The sequence below is a fragment of the Nycticebus coucang genome, chromosome 15 (genome assembly GCF_027406575.1).
Source record: "Nycticebus coucang isolate mNycCou1 chromosome 15, mNycCou1.pri, whole genome shotgun sequence".
NCBI lineage: Eukaryota > Metazoa > Chordata > Mammalia > Primates > Lorisidae > Nycticebus > Nycticebus coucang.
Window position 1 is genome coordinate 88,278,253 of NC_069794.1, and position 21,674 is coordinate 88,299,926.

General features: G+C 37.5%; 1 protein-coding gene across 1 annotated transcript in view; it reads left to right on the top strand.

Moving 5' to 3' along the window:
* The window catches only part of RFXAP (regulatory factor X associated protein), a 58,295-nt gene extending 50,589 nt beyond the window's left edge, over window positions 1-7,706 (top strand). The window contains exons 3-4 of the mRNA XM_053563338.1: window positions 3,253-3,360; window positions 6,266-7,706. Coding sequence (XP_053419313.1) covers window positions 3,253-3,360; window positions 6,266-6,376 — 219 coding nt within the window. The 3' untranslated portion in view covers window positions 6,377-7,706. The remainder of the gene's footprint in view (window positions 1-3,252; window positions 3,361-6,265) is intronic.
* The last annotated feature ends 13,968 nt before the right edge of the window (window positions 7,707-21,674 follow it).

Below are 21,674 nucleotides of genomic sequence, written 5' to 3' on the forward strand. Positions count from 1 at the left end.
GTTATGAAAACTGTAAATCTTTATCTTTGTTGAACTGAGTATAAAAAAATAGCCAACAATGGGATGTAATAAGGGCTAACAGTATAGTCTTATTTTAGTTCAGAGGGGGAATAACATCAACATCATTGTAGGCCGAAATACTCTGGAAAGGTTTTGAAGAGGAAATGTGAGTCAGTATAAGTCAAAAAAACCGGCCAGTAGTTTTGATGCTTAATTAGGTAAATTTCTCATGTGCCAGACACTGTGCCAAGCTCAGTGGTTGTGGAGTCTCACAACCCTTCAGCAGTGGGGTAGGGACTGTGTTTTATATATGTGGAAACTGAGGCACAAAGAGATGGAGTAACTTGGCCTAGCTTATACAGCCAGCAAGTACTGTACTGAGACGCAAGCAATCTGGTTCTAGAGCCTTCACTTTTACCCCCAGACTACAATGCCTCCCTAGAATTCTGGGAGGTAAAAGAAAAGCACATTTTTGCAAAAAAAAAGAAATACAGGAAACTTTTGTGACAATAGCAAGTGGACCATTCTAGCTAAGATGAAATAGTTGTGTCGAAAATTTATGAGAAATTTGGAAAGATAGAGTGAAGCCAGATTTTGTATAGTATTGAATTCCAGGTTATAGGTTTTGAGTTTGGAGTCTTTAAATGGAATTTTCTCTAATTTTCTAATTAGAGAATATCAGGATCCTATTCTAACATGATAGATTAAAATTGAGGGCCTATGGTGGTGATTTTTAGCCAGTGTACCGTGAGAGGATTTAAGGTGTGCTGTGAAAAATTTTAAAGATCATTAATTAAATTATTTCCAAAAGACGTTCAAAGCACAGTAAGTATATTTTTTTTATTCATCAACATAATTTAAGTGTGCCATGGAAGTTTAACTATAGGTTCAAGTGTGCCGTGAGATAAAAAAAAAAGGTTGAAAAACCCTGGCATATAGATTTTGAGACCCTAGATTAGTATAGTAGTGCTGATAGGTGATAATGGGTGTCTTCTGCCACGATGTGAACAGCAAGATGAGAAACTAAGGTATTTAAAATCAGCATTTCTTATATAAATCAAGGTTAAATAAGGGACAGATGTGTATAATATCTAGTCCATGTGTCTAAGAACTGTGTTATATGATAAAGGGACTAGGGATAAAAGAATTGGCATGTGCAGATCGAGTTTATTATTATTGAATATGTAAAAGGCTATCCATTTGGAAGAAGCAGTGAATTTATATTGCATAATGCTGAAGTAGCTAGGACTTTTAGTCAAAATCACAAGGTATATATATTTCAGGTCAACTTAAATAAAAGCTACCTAAATGTTAGAGCTATTCAAAACCAAATGAAGTACCTCAAAAGTTTTTAAATAAACCCCTTAGGATAAAAAGCTTTGAGAATTTTTTTTCTGCAATTTTTGGCCAGGGCTGGGTTTGAACCCACCACCTCCTGTATAAGGGGCCCGTGCCTTACTTCTTTGAGCCACAGATGCCACCCAGCTTTGAGAAATTTTTAAAAGAGAATTCCAACATCTGTAAAACTTTGGACCAGATAACTCAAGGTTATTTCTACTACAAATGGCTATTATTTTATGATACTAACTTTGATTTTGTGATTTTAACTGTCTAAATCTATATAGTTCTTTGAGGTTTTATTTCTTTTTTTTTTTTTTTTTGATAGAAACTATCTTTTATTATGTACCACTCACAGGCTTTTTTTTTTTTTTTTTTATCATAGATGTGTACATTGGTGCAATCATGGGGCACATGATTTGTCTGAGGTTTTAAAGGATACTGGCCTTCAAGTCAATTTCAGAATTTCACTATTGTGCACATAAAAATGAGAGTCCCATAAATAAAGTTAACTCTTCGGGGAGGGAAGGGGAAGAAATTATTTTTGTTTCTTCTGGGTATTAGAATCCTCCTTTTATAGCTTTTACATTTTGAGGCCTAAAATTTGTAACATCAGGTTTGTAAACTTCTTATGATGTGAGCAGTAAGGGGGATATTCTTATAGATAGTTAAGGCTAATAGAAGGCTAAGAGAAAAAGCAGCTTAAATGATATTATAAATAAAGAGCAAAGAGATTAAATTCATATAAGGTGTGGCTTAAGGCTAAACATTTATAGTTTTATATTGTTGGTTGGACTCAGTGGCTCACACTTGTAATCCTAGCCTTCTGGGAGGCCTAGGTGAGTGGATCGCTTGAGCTCAGGAGTTCGAGACTAGCCTGAGCAAAAATGAGCCACCATCTTTACTGAAAAAATAGCCAGGCATTGTGGTGGGTGCCTGTTAGTCCCAGATACTTGGGAGCCCGAGGCAAGAGAATGGCTTAAGCCCAAGAGTTTGAGGTTGCTGAGACATATGATGCCTTGGTACTCTACCCAGGGCGACAGAGTGAGACTCTGTCTTAAAATAAATAAACAAATAAAATAAAATACCGTTTTATATTTGGTTAGTAAGAAATTTTGGATGTGCTTAGTATTGTGACTTTATAAAGAGTCAGAATATTTCATTTAACTAAACAATATTTTACAATGCCAGGAAAATAGTAAGTGTTTAGGATTCTCTCAGTTAATGGATGGTGCATATTTGGTGGTAAGTGTTGCTGATTTTGTTTGAGCAGCGATGTCTCAGGGTAATGGCATCATTTCAGGATTTAACATGTCTTGTCTATATTAGTAGCTAGAGACTATCTCACTGCTTTCTAGCTCTTTCAAGCCAGTTTATCATTTTTCTCCTAGTGACTTAAAAATTTTGAAAACTTTGGTTATCAATTACTTATTTAAGCAGTGCTTTACTGCCTCCTCTCCATTTGTTTTGGTTGTTGGGCAGAAAGCTATCAATTAGAATGTCTCATTAAGTAATATGTAAATTGCCTTTGAGTTTATATATTCCATCCAAAGGCAGGCAGACTCTGTTTTGGCCTGAATAGCTTTATATAAAGAGAGTGTTCAATTCTACTTGGCATTTGTTGTAATACTGAAAATAACTCACAAATATCTCTTTGTCTCCCTCCTCCCATATCTCCCCCACTGTTAATTTTGAGACCCATGGAGAGGGTGAAGAACCTAGGTTGGAAATTCTAGAGGGAGAGAGGAGTGTTACATAATATTAACTGTGGATATCTTCCCTGTGAAAACAAGGAGCTTTCCCAGAGTTTCACAGGGATGAGTTTCATCTGTTTATTATATCACTGAAATTCCTGTAATTATGGACTATTATATTAACTGTTAATCCTATTTTTGTTTTTATCATTTATCCCAGGAAAGTGCAGATAACATACTCTCTATTGTTAAACAAAAAACAGGATCTTTGGGGGATCGTCCTGCAAGACCTACTCTTTTAGAACAAGTGTTAAATCAAAAAAGACTGGTAAATATCTTTTTGTTTGTTATAAATGGAACTATTAGATTCTTGAGATTTTAAAACTTGTTAAACTGGTTATCATAACAGTTGTACCTTTTTGCCAATAAACACTGGAATCTCATAAGTGCTCTCCCTAGAGCAGGGGTCCTCAAACTTTTTAAACAGGGGGCCAGTTCACTTTCCCTTAGACCATTGGAGGGCCAGACTAGTTAAAAAAAAAAAAAAAAAAAAACTGTGAACAAATTCCTATGCACATTGCACATATCTTATTTTGAATTAAAAAAAAAAAAAACGGGAACAAATACAATATTTAAAATGAAGAACAACTAAAGTTAAATCAACAAAGTTACCAGTATTTCAATGGGAACTATGGGCCTGCTTTTGGCTAATGAGATGGTCAGTGTCTGGTTCCATATTTGTCACTGCTAATCGTAACAAGTGATGCAAGCGTGCATCAGTTAGTCCCGAGACTGAGAGGAGGAGTCTAGAGACAGAGAGAAGGAGGGGAGTCGGAGAGCGCCGCACACTGGCGGGTTCGAATTCAGTCCAGGCCAGCCAAACAACAATGTTGGCTGCAACCAAAAAAAGCCGGCCGTTGTGGCAGGCGCCTGTAGTCCCAGCTAATTTGGAGGCGGAGGCAGCAGAATTGCTCGAGCCCAGGAGTGGGAGGTTGCTGTGAGCTATGATACCATAGCACTCTACCCACAGCGACAGCTGTTAATGGACGGCAGTTAATGCCAGTTGGTATTAATTCAACACACAATCTAGTACTGGAACTCAAGTTTCTCCAACTAGCTAAATCTTCATGAAGAAATTAAAAATTTTTTTTTTCTGTCTCAAAAAAAAAAAAAGAATCTCTGTCGCAAATTTGATAGAAGGCATCAGAACTCAATTAGGAGAGTTTGTTCAACTTTTTTTAAACTGGAACTTTATTTTTAAAATCTATGAGATTTATTTTTAACTTAAATAGAAAAAAATCACAAAGAAAAGATTATAAATTTGACTACAAAGCAACAAATGCTAGCCAGGTACAGTGTGATATACTTCTTAGCTCCAGCTACTTGGGGGGGCTGAGGCCAGAGGGATCACTTGAGCCCAGGAGTTCAAGGTCAGCCTGAGCAACAAAGCAAGACACTATCTCTGTTAAAAATAAATCTAAAAAATAAAAATTTCTAATGTTTTAAAATGAATGCTGTAGTCAGAAATGGTGGCAAAGGCAATATGCAGAAAGCAATAAGAAAAATATTTGTAACATACGAAAGACTGGTTAATTAATATGGTTGATTTTTTTTTATAGCAAACATTCCTATAATTCAATGAGGAGAAAACTTTGATCTCAATATAGTGCAAAAGATACAAACAGAAAAATCAGAAATACTACTGTGAAATGATATGGAAAGGTATTTTGTAGTAAAAATGACACAATCATTAATAACAGTAAATGAAAATTATTTAAATGATTATGTACCATAATGTTGAGGGTTCCATGAAAGAGGTACACTCATTCTCTCTCTCTCTTTTTTTTTTGAAACAGAGTCTGTCCCCCTATTTAGAAGGCCGTGGTGTCATAACTCATAGCAACCTCAAACTCCTGGGCTTAAATGATCCTCTTGTCATAGCCTCCTGAGTAGCTAGGGCTATAGGCGCCTGCCACAACACCCAGCTAGTTTTTAAAGATGGGGTCTTGCTCTTGCTCAGGCTGGTCTCAAACTTCTGACCTCAAGCAGTCCACCTGTCTCAGCCTCCCAGAGTGCTAGTATTACAGGCATGAGCCACCGTGTGCAGCCCATGATTGCCTTGATGGTATTAAGTATTAGTATAGCCTTTTTACAAAGCAGCTGGGCAGTATGTATCAGGAATCTTTAAAATGGTCATCCCTTTTGACTCAGACATCATATTTACCATGAAGACCTTCACAGAAAGTAAGTCCTAAATATGAATAGAGTTAAGCATAGGGATATTATCAGAAATGTATTTATCATAAACAGTAAAACAGTAAAATGTATTTATCATAAACAGTAAAACAACCTAAATGTTCAGCAGTCTCAGCTAAGTAGATTATTGTACATCTACTTAGTAGAATGTTGGGCAATCTTTACAAGTGATTTTTAACCCAAACTGTTTAATAAGGAGAAAATACACTGTGGTATGATAGGTAGAATCGTAAAGTCAGTATTTGATGATAGCATATCTAGTGTATTCAGTTTATCTTTTTTCAACTTACTGAGAGGAAAGGCTTTTTTATCAATTTATATTTTATTATAATGAAACATTAACCATAGTGTATAATATTTCTTATGTTGTATTTTAAAATAGTGTATAAAAAGGATTGTTTCAAAACAGTTGTATTTTCTGAAATTTTGGTAGTGTGCTAATATTTGTGTGTGCGCACATATATACACATACATACACATGCAAACCTGTACACGGACATGTAATTTTTAATTTCTTCATGAAGATTTAGCTAGTTGGAGAAACTTGAGTTCCAGTACTAGATTGTGTGTTTGAATTAATACCAACTGGCATTAACTGCCGTTCTCACGTGTAGACACCTTTCGTTTCCATTTCCTTCTTGCTGTAATACTAGATCAGTGCTCTTAGCTTTTTGCTTTTATACGTTTCAAGAGAATATATTTGCTGGCATATCATGGAAAGTATTTCTCACATGCACAGTCACCAAGAACGTTCTGCTTCACCCATTATTTTTAGATTTTAGTATTTTGACATATGACATCAGACTTTATTATTAGTTTGCATCTTAATTGTAGTGCATCAGATGCAAAAGTGAATTTACTTCAGGCATGCTTTGTTTTGTAAGCATGTTGTATCTTCTTTAGGAACACCTCCAAATAATTCCAGCATGAATATAATTTAATCAGAATAATGCTATTGATTTTTTTTTTCTTTTTAGTCATTACTGAGAAGTCCAGAAGTGGTGCAGTTTTTACAGAAGCAACAACAACTATTAAATCAGCAAGTTTTGGAGCAAAGACAACAGCAGTTTCCAGGAGCATCAGTGTGAGAAAAGTATCAAGAACATCTTTATCTTTCTTATGTTATTGTAACAGATGAACGTATTTTTATACTTAAGATAAATGGGGTAATATATGTTAATAGAGTGTAAACGTTTTCCTGTAAATGTGTGTGTGCATTTGGGGATAAATAAGTATTGCGCTTTGTGCATCTGATCCTTTTAGATCACCATGAGTTTGAAGAAATCAGCTTATCTTCCCAAAATAACATTTAATTACAATGTTGTTTAAAATATGTTCCTCTTCAGTCATCATTACTGAAGATAATGAAGCAGTTACTTTCTATGGAAGTCATGAAGTTAGTAAATATTAATCTTGAATCAGCTAGCTCAGTGGTTCTTATCAAAGGGCAGTTGGAAGTGTGTTTTTTATTTGTCATAGTGACTTTGAAAACTCCTGGTTTTTAGTGAGTAAGCCAGAAATGCTAAATGTTCTGCAGTGTCCAGAGTAGTTCCACACACTACAAATTATCTCACGCACAATGCCAATAACATCCCTCTTAATAAATACCTGTGGCAGTTTGTGGTGGTAACATGTAGTCACGGCACTTAGAATTGGGTTCTCATAATAAACTTTATCAAAGAGGTAAGCACATCTTATTTATATCTGTAAGGAAAGATCACTTTCCTTATAGATCATTGTTTAATACCTGTGGAATTGGGACATGGGTCTCTTTTCAGAGATGTGCTGTAAAACATAAGAGGAGTTAACTCCGTGCACTAGAATGACTGAGTCTCTTACAATTGGCTTCTCTGTTGCATGGTACCCAATAGTATTGCTCTCTTTTAAAGCAGACACGTGTGTGTTGAATTTATGAAATATAGTATAGATATCAACCTACCTGACAAAATTGCTTTTATTATACTCATTTTTCATCAAAGATATGAAAAATAGATTCTTTTCAAAAAGAAAATCCTAAAAATAAGTATAACATTTAGCATTTTGTCATTGTTTTTAAAATTGAGCTATTTTAAGACTGTTATTTGTAAGTAATATTAAAATACAGTAGGTAACCTGGATACTTTTTCTTGTGTTTTCTCCTGGAAAAACTTTAAAAAGGCAAACCTATTAATAATAAACCAGATGTCAAGAGAATCTATCCAATTTTAGGATAATAAATGTACATGTCTCAAGTTTAACTGCAAAAATGTGTTACTTGGTTTTTAAGCTCTGAGATATACATCAAATTGAACTTAGTCTTGGTTGTTCTGTAAAGTACTTATGGAAAAAGTGTTTTCATTCATTTTTTATATGTTTTACATCCAAATATCTGTTCAAAAATGTTTTTACCATAATTATTTATTAAAGTCCAGTTGTTGACCTTTGTGTTGTCTGATTTCCTTATTCTGTCTTCAGTTTCTTCCCACTGAATGCAGAGGAATATATCTACTGTTTGTCACTGTTAGTTTATTCTCATATTTCTGGTGGTAAGAGCTTCACTGAATCCCTACTGCTTAAGTTAACTTTCATGGCAAAAAAAAAAAGAAATCAGCTTATGCTGTTTCAGATGGAGTAAGAGAAATAGTAAAAGTAAGAAATAGGCCAGTGAGAGCTGAATGAAAAAAAAAGAGATTGAATTTATATATTTTATGAGAGTTTTATATGATCAGTAATTGTCAAACCCTAGAGCAGATAATTAAGATTCAGAATCTTTTTACCCAGGATATTATTTAAAATAAGGTAGCTTCCCATTCAAGAATGTGGATAGAAATAGGATAAGAATCAACACAATTTATTATCTGCCACAATGAAATTCTTTTTTACTTTATAAAAGTATCAATAAAACAATAAGGTATATTTCGGGTAGATTTCTTGCAGTGTGTCCCCACTTTTTCACCTCTCCACGTACTTAGAACATTGCCATGTGATTTTGCAGCTCCTCTTATCTTCTGAGCATATTTACCTTTCCTTTAGAATGCAGAGAAAATAACAAGATGCCAGCCTTGGTAGAATTATGAAGGTTTTGAACATTGCCACTATTTTTTTTAGAATCCTGCCTAGCTAACCTGGTGACAAGCCCAGCCTAACCTCCTGGATAATGAGAGACACATGGCCTAGTCACCTCTGTTGTACCAGCTAGCAAAACATATGAGTGGGGCTATCTAGACAAGCAGACCCCACAGCCAGCCTGCAAACTAACTGCAGATACATTTGATCAGCCAAGATCAAACCAGCCAAGATCAGCCAAGCTGGCCCAGACTTGGAAAACCACCCAATTGTCCTGTACACTTGTGGGCAAGAGTAAATGTTTTATGATAGTAAACTGCAGACTTTGGGGGGTGCTTTGTTACGCAGTTTTCTTGTAAATAACTAATACACCTAGCTGGTACGGTTATTTATTGCTGTATAAACATCACCTGAAAATTTGGTGGCTTAAAACAATTGAAATTTTATTTCTTACAGATCTGTATATAATTACTCTGATTTTAAATATTAGCTGTCCAAATGCTTTCAAGGTAGGTGAAGTAGTCCAGGCTTTTCAGAGATGTCGAAGCAGGGTCTCCCCACATGCTCTTACACAACGTGGCCCAGTAAGATCTAGATTTTTATTTTCCCATCTCTTTGAATCTGGGCAGGTCTTACACTTGTCTTAATAAATACTGCATAAGCGATGCTGTGCCAGTTCACTTGAGGCTAGAGGAAAAGAGACAGTGTAGGTGTGGTATATTTGTAGTAACAGAAACAAAAGAATTTGCAGCATCCATTTTCCAGCAAAGTTGAAAAAGATATCTTGTTAATACAGGGTGTAGAAGGTAGTAGGGATTTTAGAAAAGGAAAAATCAGGAAGATACATTCAAGGCAGTGAGAGAGACAGCTTAGAGGCTAGCAGCCTGCTAATAGTCCTTGATAGCATTCTTTAGTCACAGTAGTACAGTTTTGGGTTGGGAACTTAGCCACACAACGTAGCTGATTTTCACATACCATGCCAAATAAATGAGACACAAATTACGTATGATTCTGTTTTGTAGAGTAGAAAAACAGGTCAATCTATGCCAGTGTTTTTCTTTTTTTTCTTTCTTTCTTTTTTTTTTTTTTTGAGACAGAGTCTTAAGCCATTGCCCTGGGTAGAATGCCTGGACATCACAGCTCACAGCAACCTCAAACTCTTGGACTTAAGCAATTCTCTTGCCTCAGCCTTCCAAGTAGCTGGGACTATAGGCACCCGCCACTACGCCCGGCTATTTTTTGGTTGTAGTTGTCATTGTTTGGCAGGCCCGGGCTGGATTTGAACCTGCCAGTTCCCATGTATGTGCCTGGCGCCCTGGCCACTGAGCTACAGAAGCCAAGCCTTCCCATCCTTTTTTATGTCACAGCACACTTGAACATGTTAAACTTCTGCAGCCCACTTGAATTATGTTGATCAAAAAATATACTTAACTGTGCTTTAAACTTCTTTTGAAAAGAATTTAATGATCTTTAAAAATTTTCACAGCACAGCCTAACCTGCTGGATAATGTTTTGAAACATGGTTGAAAATCACCTATGCTCTTAGAACACAACAGCGGTCGCTCTTGGAAGCAGAGTCCAACCTAGAGAGAGGCAGGAGGTTTTTGCATCTCCAGCGACGCTCTCTTTTCCAGATGCTGGTTATGCATGCATGTTCTACTAAAGTTCAACAGGCTTTGCATTTATGTTTTTGGACTTCTCAAGTATATATTTTATACTTTGATTTTTTAAATAGTTTTGTTTTTAAAGATTGTACTTTAAAAGCAGATGGCTGAGAGAGTAAATTCTGGCAATGACTGGGGGAACTTCCAGATGACACCCCTAAAAAGGGAGCAAGCAGCCAACTTCCCCTCTTCCTCATCCTCCTGTGGAATGTGGACAAAGCAGTGGATCATCCACGGGCCAGATCGGGGTCATTCACCGGGGAAAGGTAGAACGAAATGGAAGGAGCCAGTGTCCCTGGACGGCCTCCTGGAGAAGAGCCACCACACGAGCATGGAATGGTCTGTCCATGGACTGACGAATGAAAGTGAAACCGACTACATTGCTAGGATGATTATAATGATGGTTATTAAACACAGTTGTGGCAATAGCACTGACCATGGTTATCATCACGACCAGTCACATCTATATCCTAAACGATACTATAGGTAAAAGGACTGACAAGTGGCGTAACAGACTGGCCTCCTGGAAATGAAGAATTTGGCAACCTGCAATTATGTGACACTATTTCATAGGGCACACCCAGCCGTAGTAGTAGGAAAAGCAGATTCTAGGTGCAATAGAGGGTTCATTAGGTGGAAGTAGGAGACGCAGAGGTTAGGCTGTTTTGGAGAGTACTTTCAGGAATCGAAGATGGAGTTCAGGCGAGCAGAGAAGAAATGCACATAGGGATGAGAGGTTTCTGCTGCAGAGCGTTAGAAGAGTGAGCACCAGTTAGTCTAGCTGGGAGACCGTGGGCTCAGCAGGGAAGCAGTGCCTGCTGCAATGAATTAGTGACTGCCCCAATTTTTATTATATTCTATAACAAAATGTATAGCAGTAAATTTGGCAACAGGAGCGTTCCCAGGCTTCAGCTTGAAGAGTTTGATGTACAGCAATTGAATAAACAAGCCTTTAATAAGGAATTTAATACACTCAAGGAGGGGCTCATTTCAGGGAGAAGCTCAAAGCAGTTTGCTTCGGCTCATCAAGCAGCAGCTCTGGAATACTGCGAAAACTTGATTTTGAAATGGTAAGAAAATAGGGACGGAAGAATAGATGTGTTGCTTTAGGGTTGGTTAATCTAAACTACCACGGAGAGAAAGGAGACAACAAACCAGATGGCCCTCAAGAGAAAGGTCTCGCAAAAGGCAGGCTTTGCCCAAAATTAGTAGGTTGTAATAAAACACTCCTATAAATAGGCCAAATGCAAAGGGTCATAACTAATGTTACTGAAAATTATATATAAAGATTTAATTGTATATAGATACATGTCTGGGTAGAAAATTGGAAGTTTCCCCCATAAAGGAAAACTGGAGCATTGGTGGCATGGGGTGGGGTCGGGGAGGTTCAGGAAACGATCTTTTATTGACAAAATCTTTTATACTGCTTGAATTTTTACCATGCATGCATGAACTTTTCAACAATGCTTTCCTTACTGCGAACTAAAAAAAGAAAAGTCTTGTCCTAAATTGAGAAGAGTAGACAATTCATGCTTACAATTACTACTTTGTTTTCTATTTTGGTTTATAGGAAAAGAAAACAATTTCTAGTAGTACATCTTTATATATATGTGATCCTTATTTGTGGCGAGATTTCCCCCACTTTCTTACAATCCATTCCGAGGTCCAAAATGTGTCCTTCCCTCCTGGAGGTGTGTGAAGAGAGTACAATCTAAAGACAATATAACAAAGTCCTATCAAGTCCCTAGCACTTCATTATTTTTAAAACAATTCTGCCCGCTTGCTCTGCACAATCATCTCAGAATGTATGCACAACAATTCTTACTGCATAAATACACAAGAAGGTTTGCAAAGGTTAAATCACTTGCAGATTGCACAGCCACTGCAACTGAATCCAGGCCCTCTGATTCCAGGTTACTGCGCATCGTGTAAGAATCTGTCACAGGGAGGCCAGTGCAACCTGAACACACAGTAATGGATACACTATCATTGGGCCGTAAGAATAAAGCGTCTGAGGAAATTAAGCCTTGATTTTCAGAAAGTGTTGAAAGATAAATTTTAGCCAAGGGCAGGGGCTCACACCTGTAATCCCAGCACTCTGGGAGGCTGAGGCAGCCTGCGCAAGAGCAAGACCCCATCTCTAAAAAAATAGCCGGGCGTGTGGCTGGCACCTGTAGTCCCAGCTATTCAGGAGGCTGAAGCAAGAGGATCTCTTGAGCCCAAGTTTGACGCTGCTGTGAGCTATGACGCCACAGCACTCTACCAGGGGCAAGAAAGTGCCTCAAAAATTTTTTTAAAATAAAAAAAGATAAATTTTATTTTAATGAACCTTAATTACATTGCTTTAGGAAGTATTTTCATATGTGCTAATTTATTTGAATCTCAAAACACAACAAGGCTGTTGTATTTGTCCCTCTTTGGGGATGAGGAAAATAACTCAGACGTTAAAGTGACTGATAAAAGGGGTCTTAGTGTTAGCAGCAGAGCCAAGATTTCTGTCTGCAGAAAGGATGCTCTATAACCAAAGTCATACGTTGTTGCTGAAGGATGAACTAACACAAGAGCCTCATTTCTAACAGTAGGGGTTACAATAAATGCTAACCAATTAAATATTTTAAACCAAAAATGTATGCACACAATTTTATATAAACACATTTGTATGATTGTTTATTGTCTACACTGGAGAGGTTCATTTACATTTTCTCCCCTTTTGTTCCTTTTCTTGGTTTCATAAATGTCTTTGATGCATTGCCCAACTTCAAGGTAAACCTTGTCAGCAACACAATGTGTAGTCTCTATTTTATCTAAGTTCATATAATTACATACATATGGAGCTGCACTCAGATGGGACTGGGGCTGGGACTAGAACAGCCAAGAAGGTCTTCTGTCCTCCAGAGCAAGATGTGTCAAACCAAAGGTTCCTGGGCAAGCCTAGCCCACAGTTTTTGTACTACTTTTAGCAGTTATTGTTTGCTTTTTAGTTTTCACATTTTTATATAGTTGAAAAGAATTTAAAAGAAAAATATGTTGTGATATGTGAAAATTATATAAAATTCAAATTTCAGCAGCCAAAAAGCTGTATTGAAACACAACCACACCCATTCATCTATGAATTATTTATGAATGCTTTTGCACTACTGTGGCAGAGCTGAGTGGTTCAATCACAGAGGGACCCACAGACAATCACATGCAACCCACGAAGACGAAAATATTTACTATCTGACTCTTTCTGGTGTCTGCTGGCCCCCGCTCCAGAGCCTCCATCCACAGACATCTCTCCACGTGTAGCCAGTTTTGCTCACAGCGGCTTGCTCCCAAGACAGTCCAGGAAGACATGCCCCACTGTGCACACACTTACCAAACCTCTGCTTGCATAATGTCTCCTGATGTGCCATCCCTCAAGTTAAGTCATGTAGCTAACCCAGAGTCACCTGGGACGCCGTGAATACGGGGATGTGTGTGGCACACACACATATCCCCTGCAATAACGTGGTAACTAAAGTAAAATCCACCATGGTTACTCAGCAAATATATCAAAATTCTCCATTTATTGGACAGCTGACATCTGTAACAAGGACCTCTTGTTAAGAGGAATGGATATAATCTAAAAACATTTTATAATAATAAATATGGTTTTTTAGCCATTCATTTCAACAGATAATGGTTTTTATCAGGGAGCAAGATGAACTAATAGTACAATGAAAAATGACCCCCAAAATGTACTAATTCCAGGAAGTTGTGGACGTTGTCTTCTATGCAAAAGGGACTTTGCAGATGTAATTTAGTTGAGGAACTCGAGATGGGCTGGGCTGTGAATGTAACCGTAGGCCCACTTCCCAGGGAGGCAGAGGAAGACTTGCCCACAGAAGGAGGCAGGGAGGAGGTGAGGAAGCGAGAAGGGGAACCAGCCAACAGAACGCAGGCAGCCTCCAGAAGCTAGAAAAGGCTAGAAAACAAATCCTTGCTTAGAGTTTTCAGAAGGACCAGCCTTGCCAACACCTTCACATCAGCCCAGTGAGACAGAGTTGACTTTTGACATCCAGAATTGTGAAGAAAAACTTAAGCTACTAAGTTTGTGGCTCTTCCTTACAGCTGTAAGAGGAAACAGGTGGGCTGGATCTCCTCAGGTTTCTAAGCAGGCACTGCTATTTCACTTTGCTTATTTAAAAGAGAATTTTAGGTAGTATGAACAATAGTGGTCAACTACATTGTATGCTGTATTAACTGTAATTAAATGTAACAGAAAGGATTGCATACTCTGTGAACCAAAAAGTCGTTTCCCCCAAGTTAGGAAAGGTAATATTAATTGTACACGGAGTGCACTCTGCTCCTTACCCAAAGCTTTCTAAACCCCGACTAAACTCTTAGCTGTAAATCTCATAAGCAATGGGATAATTGGGAGCCTTAAACTCCCAAATTCAGAAAGATGTTTTCCAAGAAGATTTTCCAAAGCAATCTGTAACATGCCTGGAGCTAGGACTAGGAATGACTCCAGAGGCCTCAAGGGCCATCATGGTTGGTTAACATAATGGCTTTTTAACTACTAACTAGTGGCAATGCTTTGTCCTCGTAGATTTAAGAACCTGTTGTCCAAATGTCTTAGTTTAGCTTGCAAAACCTTTTACTTCCAAGCTTGGACCTATTTCTACCTCACTACTTTCCTTTACTTCAAGCCTATCATGGACTATTTTATATAATACTAATGGATCACTCTGTTTCACCAAAGTTTTTTCCACTTCTTTTAGTTCTTTTCCAGGCCTAAAGCACCAGGGGTCATCAAACTGCGGACCACGGGGGCCACATGAGGTGGTGTGATTGTATTTGTTCCGGTTTTGTTTTTTTACTTCAAAATAAGATATGTGCAGTGTGCATAGGAATTTGTTCATAGTTTTTTTTTTAAACTATAGTCCGGCCCTCCAACGGTCTGAGGGACAGTGAACTGGCCCCCTGTTTAAAAAGTTTGAGGACCCCTGCCTAACCTCTTTATTCCCTTTCCAACGTCAGACCAGGAGAAACAAAGAGCAGCTTTGGCAATTTTGTTTGCAAACCTCTTTCGTAGTAATCTATAGTTTCACATACTTCCTTAGAAAAAAATACACATATAATCTATTTTTTTTATGGTATGTCCTCAAGAATAAATGATTTTAAGTTAAAAATATTTTATTATAGGGCGGCGCCTGTGGCTCAAGGAGTAGGGTGCCGGTCCCATATGCCAGAGGTGGCGGGTTCAAACCTAGCCCTGGCCAAAAACCAAAAAAAAAAAAAAAAAATTTTATTATACATCAATGTTCTATACATTGTATTATTACAAATATTTATATTAGGACAAATTTCACTTTCCACATTCACTTAGTAATTTTTTTTTTTTTTTTTTTTTTAAGAGAGGTAGGAGTTGCCTGGGCTGGTCTTGAATTCTTTAGTTCCATTGATCCTCATACTTGAGCTTCTGGAGTAGCTGGACTAGAGGCACTCACCAGCATACCTGGCTTATATATTGTTCTAAAGTGAAAACTAAATTTGTTAGCAAATGAGTTGTAAACTTTTATTATGTTTAGTTTGACTGAACATGTAAGATAATAAGATTAAACTTCCATCAACTCAAAAGAGACAAATCCTTTACACCATGATCCTTGAAATGGTGCTTGAACATCAATAGATTATTTTGATAATGTTTAGGATTTTTTCCTTTCTAAATGATGATATTAGAAAAAAGTTAGCTTGCTACTTGTAGCCATTATCTCCAAATAATATATTGCAGATATAAATAGTTTTTGGCTTAAAAGCCAAACTGAATATAATTTCCATTGCATATACTCAATTCAATATCAGTATTCAGTAGATTACTAAAGTCATTCTGAAGCTATTCCTAACCTAACCATTTTTATCAGATGCGTGCATATAATGGAAACATCTGTGGTCACGCGAAGATAAACTTCCAGAATTAGTAACTTTTTGTGAATTTGGGGAATAAAACGTCAAAATTCTTTATGCTTCTTTTCTTAAGTCACATTTTGACAATAGTTCAGAATAAAAACAATTTTAACTGGGGTGGCGCCTGTGGCTCAAAGGAGTAGGGCGCCTGCCCCATATGCTGGAGGTGGTGTGTTCAAACCCAGCCCTGGCCAAAAACTGCAAAAAAAACCCAATTTTAATTGTCTGACTGTCAAAACTACCTCCCCTTGCTACTGCTATGCAGCTGAATAACAATTTCCAAGCTGACTCATTAAGTGTGCTTTTTAGATCTTCAACAACTGTAAATGGAGGTTTGCAATTACTTTTTTTTTTTTTAATTATTTTGAAGAGGAAGATATACTGACTTTTCGGGAGGCTGAGGCAAGAGAATTGCTTAAGCCCAGGAGTTGGAGGTTGCTGTGAGCTGTGTGATGCCACGGCACTCTACCGATGGCCATAAAGTGAGACTCTCTCTATAAATAAATAAATAAATAAATAAATAAATAAATAAATAAATAATAATAAAAAAAGAGAACTGGAAACATACTATTTCTGCCTTTACAATGTGAACTCCAAATGCCTTTCTAAACAAACGGTAGCTGAGAAATGCTGAAAATAAACAGATACAATCCCTCCCTTAAAGACCTTCCAGCTGTAAACAATATGTTGCAGGAATTGGTAACTGATGGGACCATTCATTGCTGGTCATGATGGTTCCAGGAGTACGGAGAGCAGGCACTTACCTGACTTAGGAATGTCTGGGATGACTTGCTGAGGGAACCCCCAAGAAGGAAGGCAAATTGGATCAGCCCAGAAGCCTTCCTGGTACCCACCTAGGGCCTGATGCGAATGTCCCTGTTTCCCGGCAGCTTGTCATAGCTGGTAGTACACTTATTTTTGGTTTACTTGTTCATCTTCCTTCAAAAACCAGTCAGCTCCTTAAGGCAGCAACTTTGTTATTTGTCACTGTGTCTGCAGTGCCTGCTGACGCATAAAAACCATCTGATACAGCGAGTATGTTCTGAGGACAATATAAAAGGACGAGCGTTCTAGGATGATGAAAACAGATCTTCTCTAAAATGTGCTAATGTTAAAGACAATATTTTATGTCTATACGATGACCTGGTAAAATACCAAACAGCAGATGCAAGAACAGGCTCAGGAGCCAGGGGAGGTATGAAGACAGCAAGATCCCTGCTCTCCAAAACCGTGCAGTTTAATGGAGGTTTCATGATCCCCATCCGCACGCATCTGGACCAGAATAGCTCATCTTTCAGTTGTTTATATTATAGAGGTCTGTAAAGTATTTCTTTTGAATAAAGGGCTCCATTGCTTTAACAATTTTTTTTAGATCTTGATCAAGTTTTCTAAAAGCTTTTACAGATTTTCCCTTCTCCATTTTAAGACAAGAAGGAAATTTACCATTATTTAATTTCAAATTACTATGAGGATATAAACCTCTAGGTAACAATGTGTGCATTAGTTAGGTTAAGGTCCCCATTGTAGTTGTGCCCCCGACCCGGGAGGCCTGCCGTATACTTTTGCATTATGCCCGTTAGATGGGAGCACCCCAAACCCCCTCCCGTGTCCCCTCTTCTTTCCCTCCTCCCTCCAACTCAAATTAAATTGAGTTTTTCTCTTGTGTGGGCATGTGTTAGATCATCTACTGGCTTCATATTAGTATTGAGTATGTTGGATTCTTGCTTTTCCATTCCTGTGATACTTTACTAAGAAGAATGTGTTTCAACTCCATCCAAGTTAACACAAAAGATGTAAAGTCTCCATCTTTTTAAAGACTAAATAGTATTCCATGGCATACATGTACCACAGTTTGTTAATCCATTCCTGGATTGATAGGCATTTAGGTTGTTTCCACATGTTGGTGACTGTAAATTGAGCTGCAGTGTACAATCTAGTGTAAATGTCCTTATGATAAAATGATTTATTTTCTTCTGAGTAGATGCCTAGCAATGGAATTGTGGAATCAAATGGAAGGTCTCTTTTAAGATCTTTGAGGATTCTCCATACTCCTTTCCAAAGAGGCTGTATTAGTGTAAGATACCCACCAACAGTGTAAGAATATTTCCTTCTCTCCAGATCTGTGCCAGGACCAGAATGAAATTTAAATGGAGAGAGTTTACAATTTTAGATATGCTCATACTTCTTCTGGATTCCATCTGTTTTTTTCTCACAAGCCTTCTTTTAGCACCCTTCTAGTAGGTAACATAATAACAATGTCCAGACGTTAATGATGATAAAAGTGTTCATTCTTTCCTGTGCACTGCAGCATCACATACTATGTGTTAACAACCCAGAAAAAGTCTTCTACATATAACCTCTCCAAAATTCCTGCAAAGTATCTTCTAGGCTCCATACTTAAGTTATTCCAAGATATTTAATTCAATGCCACTATCCAATTTCCCTGTAACATGTGTTAAAAGTTAAAAGAAAAATCCCACTTTTTAAATAAGATAGTTTGTCAATTTTTTTTTTTTGAGACGGAGTGGCACTCTGTCATCCCTGGTAGAGTGCCATGGCATCACAGCTCAGAGCAACCTCAAACTCTTAGGTTCAAATGATCCTCCTGCCTCAGCCTCCCAAGTGGATAGGACTACGGGCACCCATCACAACGCTAGCTAGTTTTCTATTTTTAGTAGAAATGGGGGTCTCACTCTTGCTCAGGCTGATCTCTAACGCCTGAGCTCAAACAATCCACCTGCATCAATCTCCCACAGTGTTGGGATTACAGAAGATTAATTGTCTTAAGGAGTTGCAGACCCATGTGCAGTAAATACTTCCATGAGAGTTACAGGAAAAATGAACCAAAAGACATACAGATAACAGTATTCTTTATTATAAACAATCAGGTAGCTTACGTATAGATTTGATGCGTAATTGAAGCCAAGTTACTATAATCAAAAGCATTACTTCACTCAAACAGAAGTAGTCTCTTTTTCGTTGTTGATTTTTTTTTTTTACATTAATTTTAACTTTTCTGTAACATATACCGGGATCATCTAACCTTGTCATACGGTTTCAGCTGTTAGTCCTAACAGGGAAAGATAAAATTTGAAACGGATGTTCTATTTTGCTTTATTTGTTAAATATAGATACCAATATTTGGGACACATTCAAAGTTAAGCAGGAGCTTAAAGTCTATCAAGTGATATTTTAAAGTGCTTTTGCTATTTTTTTGTTGCTGTCAGGAGGGTATCCACATCCTTAGAAGACAAAGAGGATGCTAAATGCTAGGTGGGTGGCCAACTTCTCCTGATTAAAAAATGAACAAAACATAAAGCGTTAAATAGTGAGATCTTTACAGGTGTAGTTCAAATACTGACCAGCTAGTTAAAACAAGCTTTTTATATCTCGATTTTCTGACATTAAAAACACTAGCTTGAACACCATGGTAAATGTTCCGAGTCTCATGAGCAGGCTGCAGTGTCACTATGGGATTCTCTGTTGCTTCTCCATGGCAACCTTGAACATGTTCTGCAGTGGTGGTGTATTTAAGGCTTAGCATGTCTGGTTTGTTAGTTATCCTGAAAACCAACCTATTCAATTTTTTTGGATTGTGTACCTCAAGGAATGAGTGTTACATGAGCACATTTAAAAGCGTGAAATCAAATGCTGCAGCATTGCAATTTTTGAGAAGTTTGGCAGCAAAAGAAAAAGATGATTAAAATGTAACTATATTATAATGACTAAAGAGTTAACTTTTCATCAACTCTAAATTACCCGTATTTCACAGGTCTTCTAATAAAGGCTTTTGGTAAGACATGACTGGTAACATCATCATGATCCTACGTGCCAATTTAATAGGTTTTTTCTTTTTTTTTTCACAGAAAACACTGGTTCACTGTAATATTTTGTCCTAGTTTCCCATAGCCGCATGGAAATCCAAGTTTTTTGTTTCTTGTTTTTAATGTCATTAATAAGTCACCAGTTCTGATTAATTCTGTAAGGTATAAGATTACTAGAGGATGAGCTTATGGAGAGATTGAGAAAGCTATGTTTGATCTCTGGAGCAAAAGCCAAGTCTTGTAGCTCTCCCTGGAAGGGGGCCCATATGAGACTCACCATATTAATGCCTTTTCCAAAAAAAAGGGAGGTGGGGAATTATCAGAAATTGGGGAAGCAAGGGGAAGAAAACAACCAACTTTGGGACCTGGAAGAATAGTAACATTTATCAAAAAAATCTACTACTTGATTGCTCAGGAGAGAAGAGAAATACAAATTACAAAATAGATGTAATTAAGAAAAATCAATTGCTTTTTTTCAAGCAAAAGATCAAGTGCTTTGCTTTGCTTCACAAGTTCTGAAACGTGAAAATGTCTCTACAAGCAGATTTACTCTTAGACTCTCAGCTCCACGAGAGCTGGGACTGTCTCTTGTTGACATTTGATCCCACAGAACCTAATGTTGCCCCTGGCACGGACAGGTGCCCAATACATATGACAAACCAATAAACTACAGGTTTTTCTAAACACTAACTGGGCCACCTAGTTTTTAAGGTAAAATGTAATAATCATTTCCTATTGCATACATGAAAGTTCCTATTAGATAGCACTAGTCATTACAAGAGGTGACAGGAGCAGCTCACCCATGTTATCTTTTCAACATGACCATTTCTACATTGAATACAATTTAATGAGAAACAACTACCATGTGCACCAACGCTGGCAGAGTTGAGATAAAATGTGAAAATGAAGGACCTTCTTGGATTACTGAAGTGCTGTTACAAGCATGGCTGCCACCTTAAATTACAAATTTTTAAGAGGATGTGAAATATTTTTCCAAGCAATGCAGTGGGTGGCAATTATATACGTACCTGTACTGGAGTACCTACAAATGTGGGGACATTTCCTCTACCACCCAAAGGAAAATTTTAAAATGTTCTTAATATTGTGTATATTTTAAAAAGATGTCCTATTATTCAGTACCACTGTTCTTCAGAAATTCCCAGGGATTATGAAATTATTATCACTTTATTTGGGAGTGTATTTCCAGACACGAGACTTTTAGTTTTAATAGCAGCTACCAGGTTTGATCATTAGATATTTTAATTACCACAGATATTAAGTTAATGACTCATAAATCTGACCCAGTAATGTATGCAGATTTTCTAAAAGTCTTTGCTTTAGTAATCTGCAAAGAATATCTGCCAAGAGACAGGGAAATGTGGCAAAAGGAGGGTCCTCATCTGAAGACTTGGACGCGGGAAGGTGAGAAGCTGGGTGTCCACGTGTGATGATGCTTTCTTTGGTCCAACCCTTTTGTTTCGCCTGCTTCTTCTCCAGGCGGGACTGGAGCCGGTCCTGCCACAATACACTGCAGAGTTCCGTCTGCAGCACTGCATGCCCCGGCAACCCGGACCACAGGCACCTGATTGCCTACGTGGAAAACAGGAGTCTGCCTGGGTGGTTCTTGGACTAAGTTCTGGTTTTGTAATTTGGGAATATAGCTCATTTCATGCTATTTTCATATTTATTTCCCCCTATTGGACTCTTTTTTTTTTTTTGCAGGAGTAGATTGAGGCAACATGGATGCTTAGCTTCACAGTTTCTTTTCCAATCACAGTTTAAATGGATTTAAAATGTACCGTTAATATCAGCACAGTAGTCCAAATATAGGTATGTCAGTCTCAGAAAGAAAATTAAGTTTCTGTGGCTTATCTCACAGAATTCATTGTAAAAGCTTTTTTTTTTTTTTTTCCCCTTCTTTC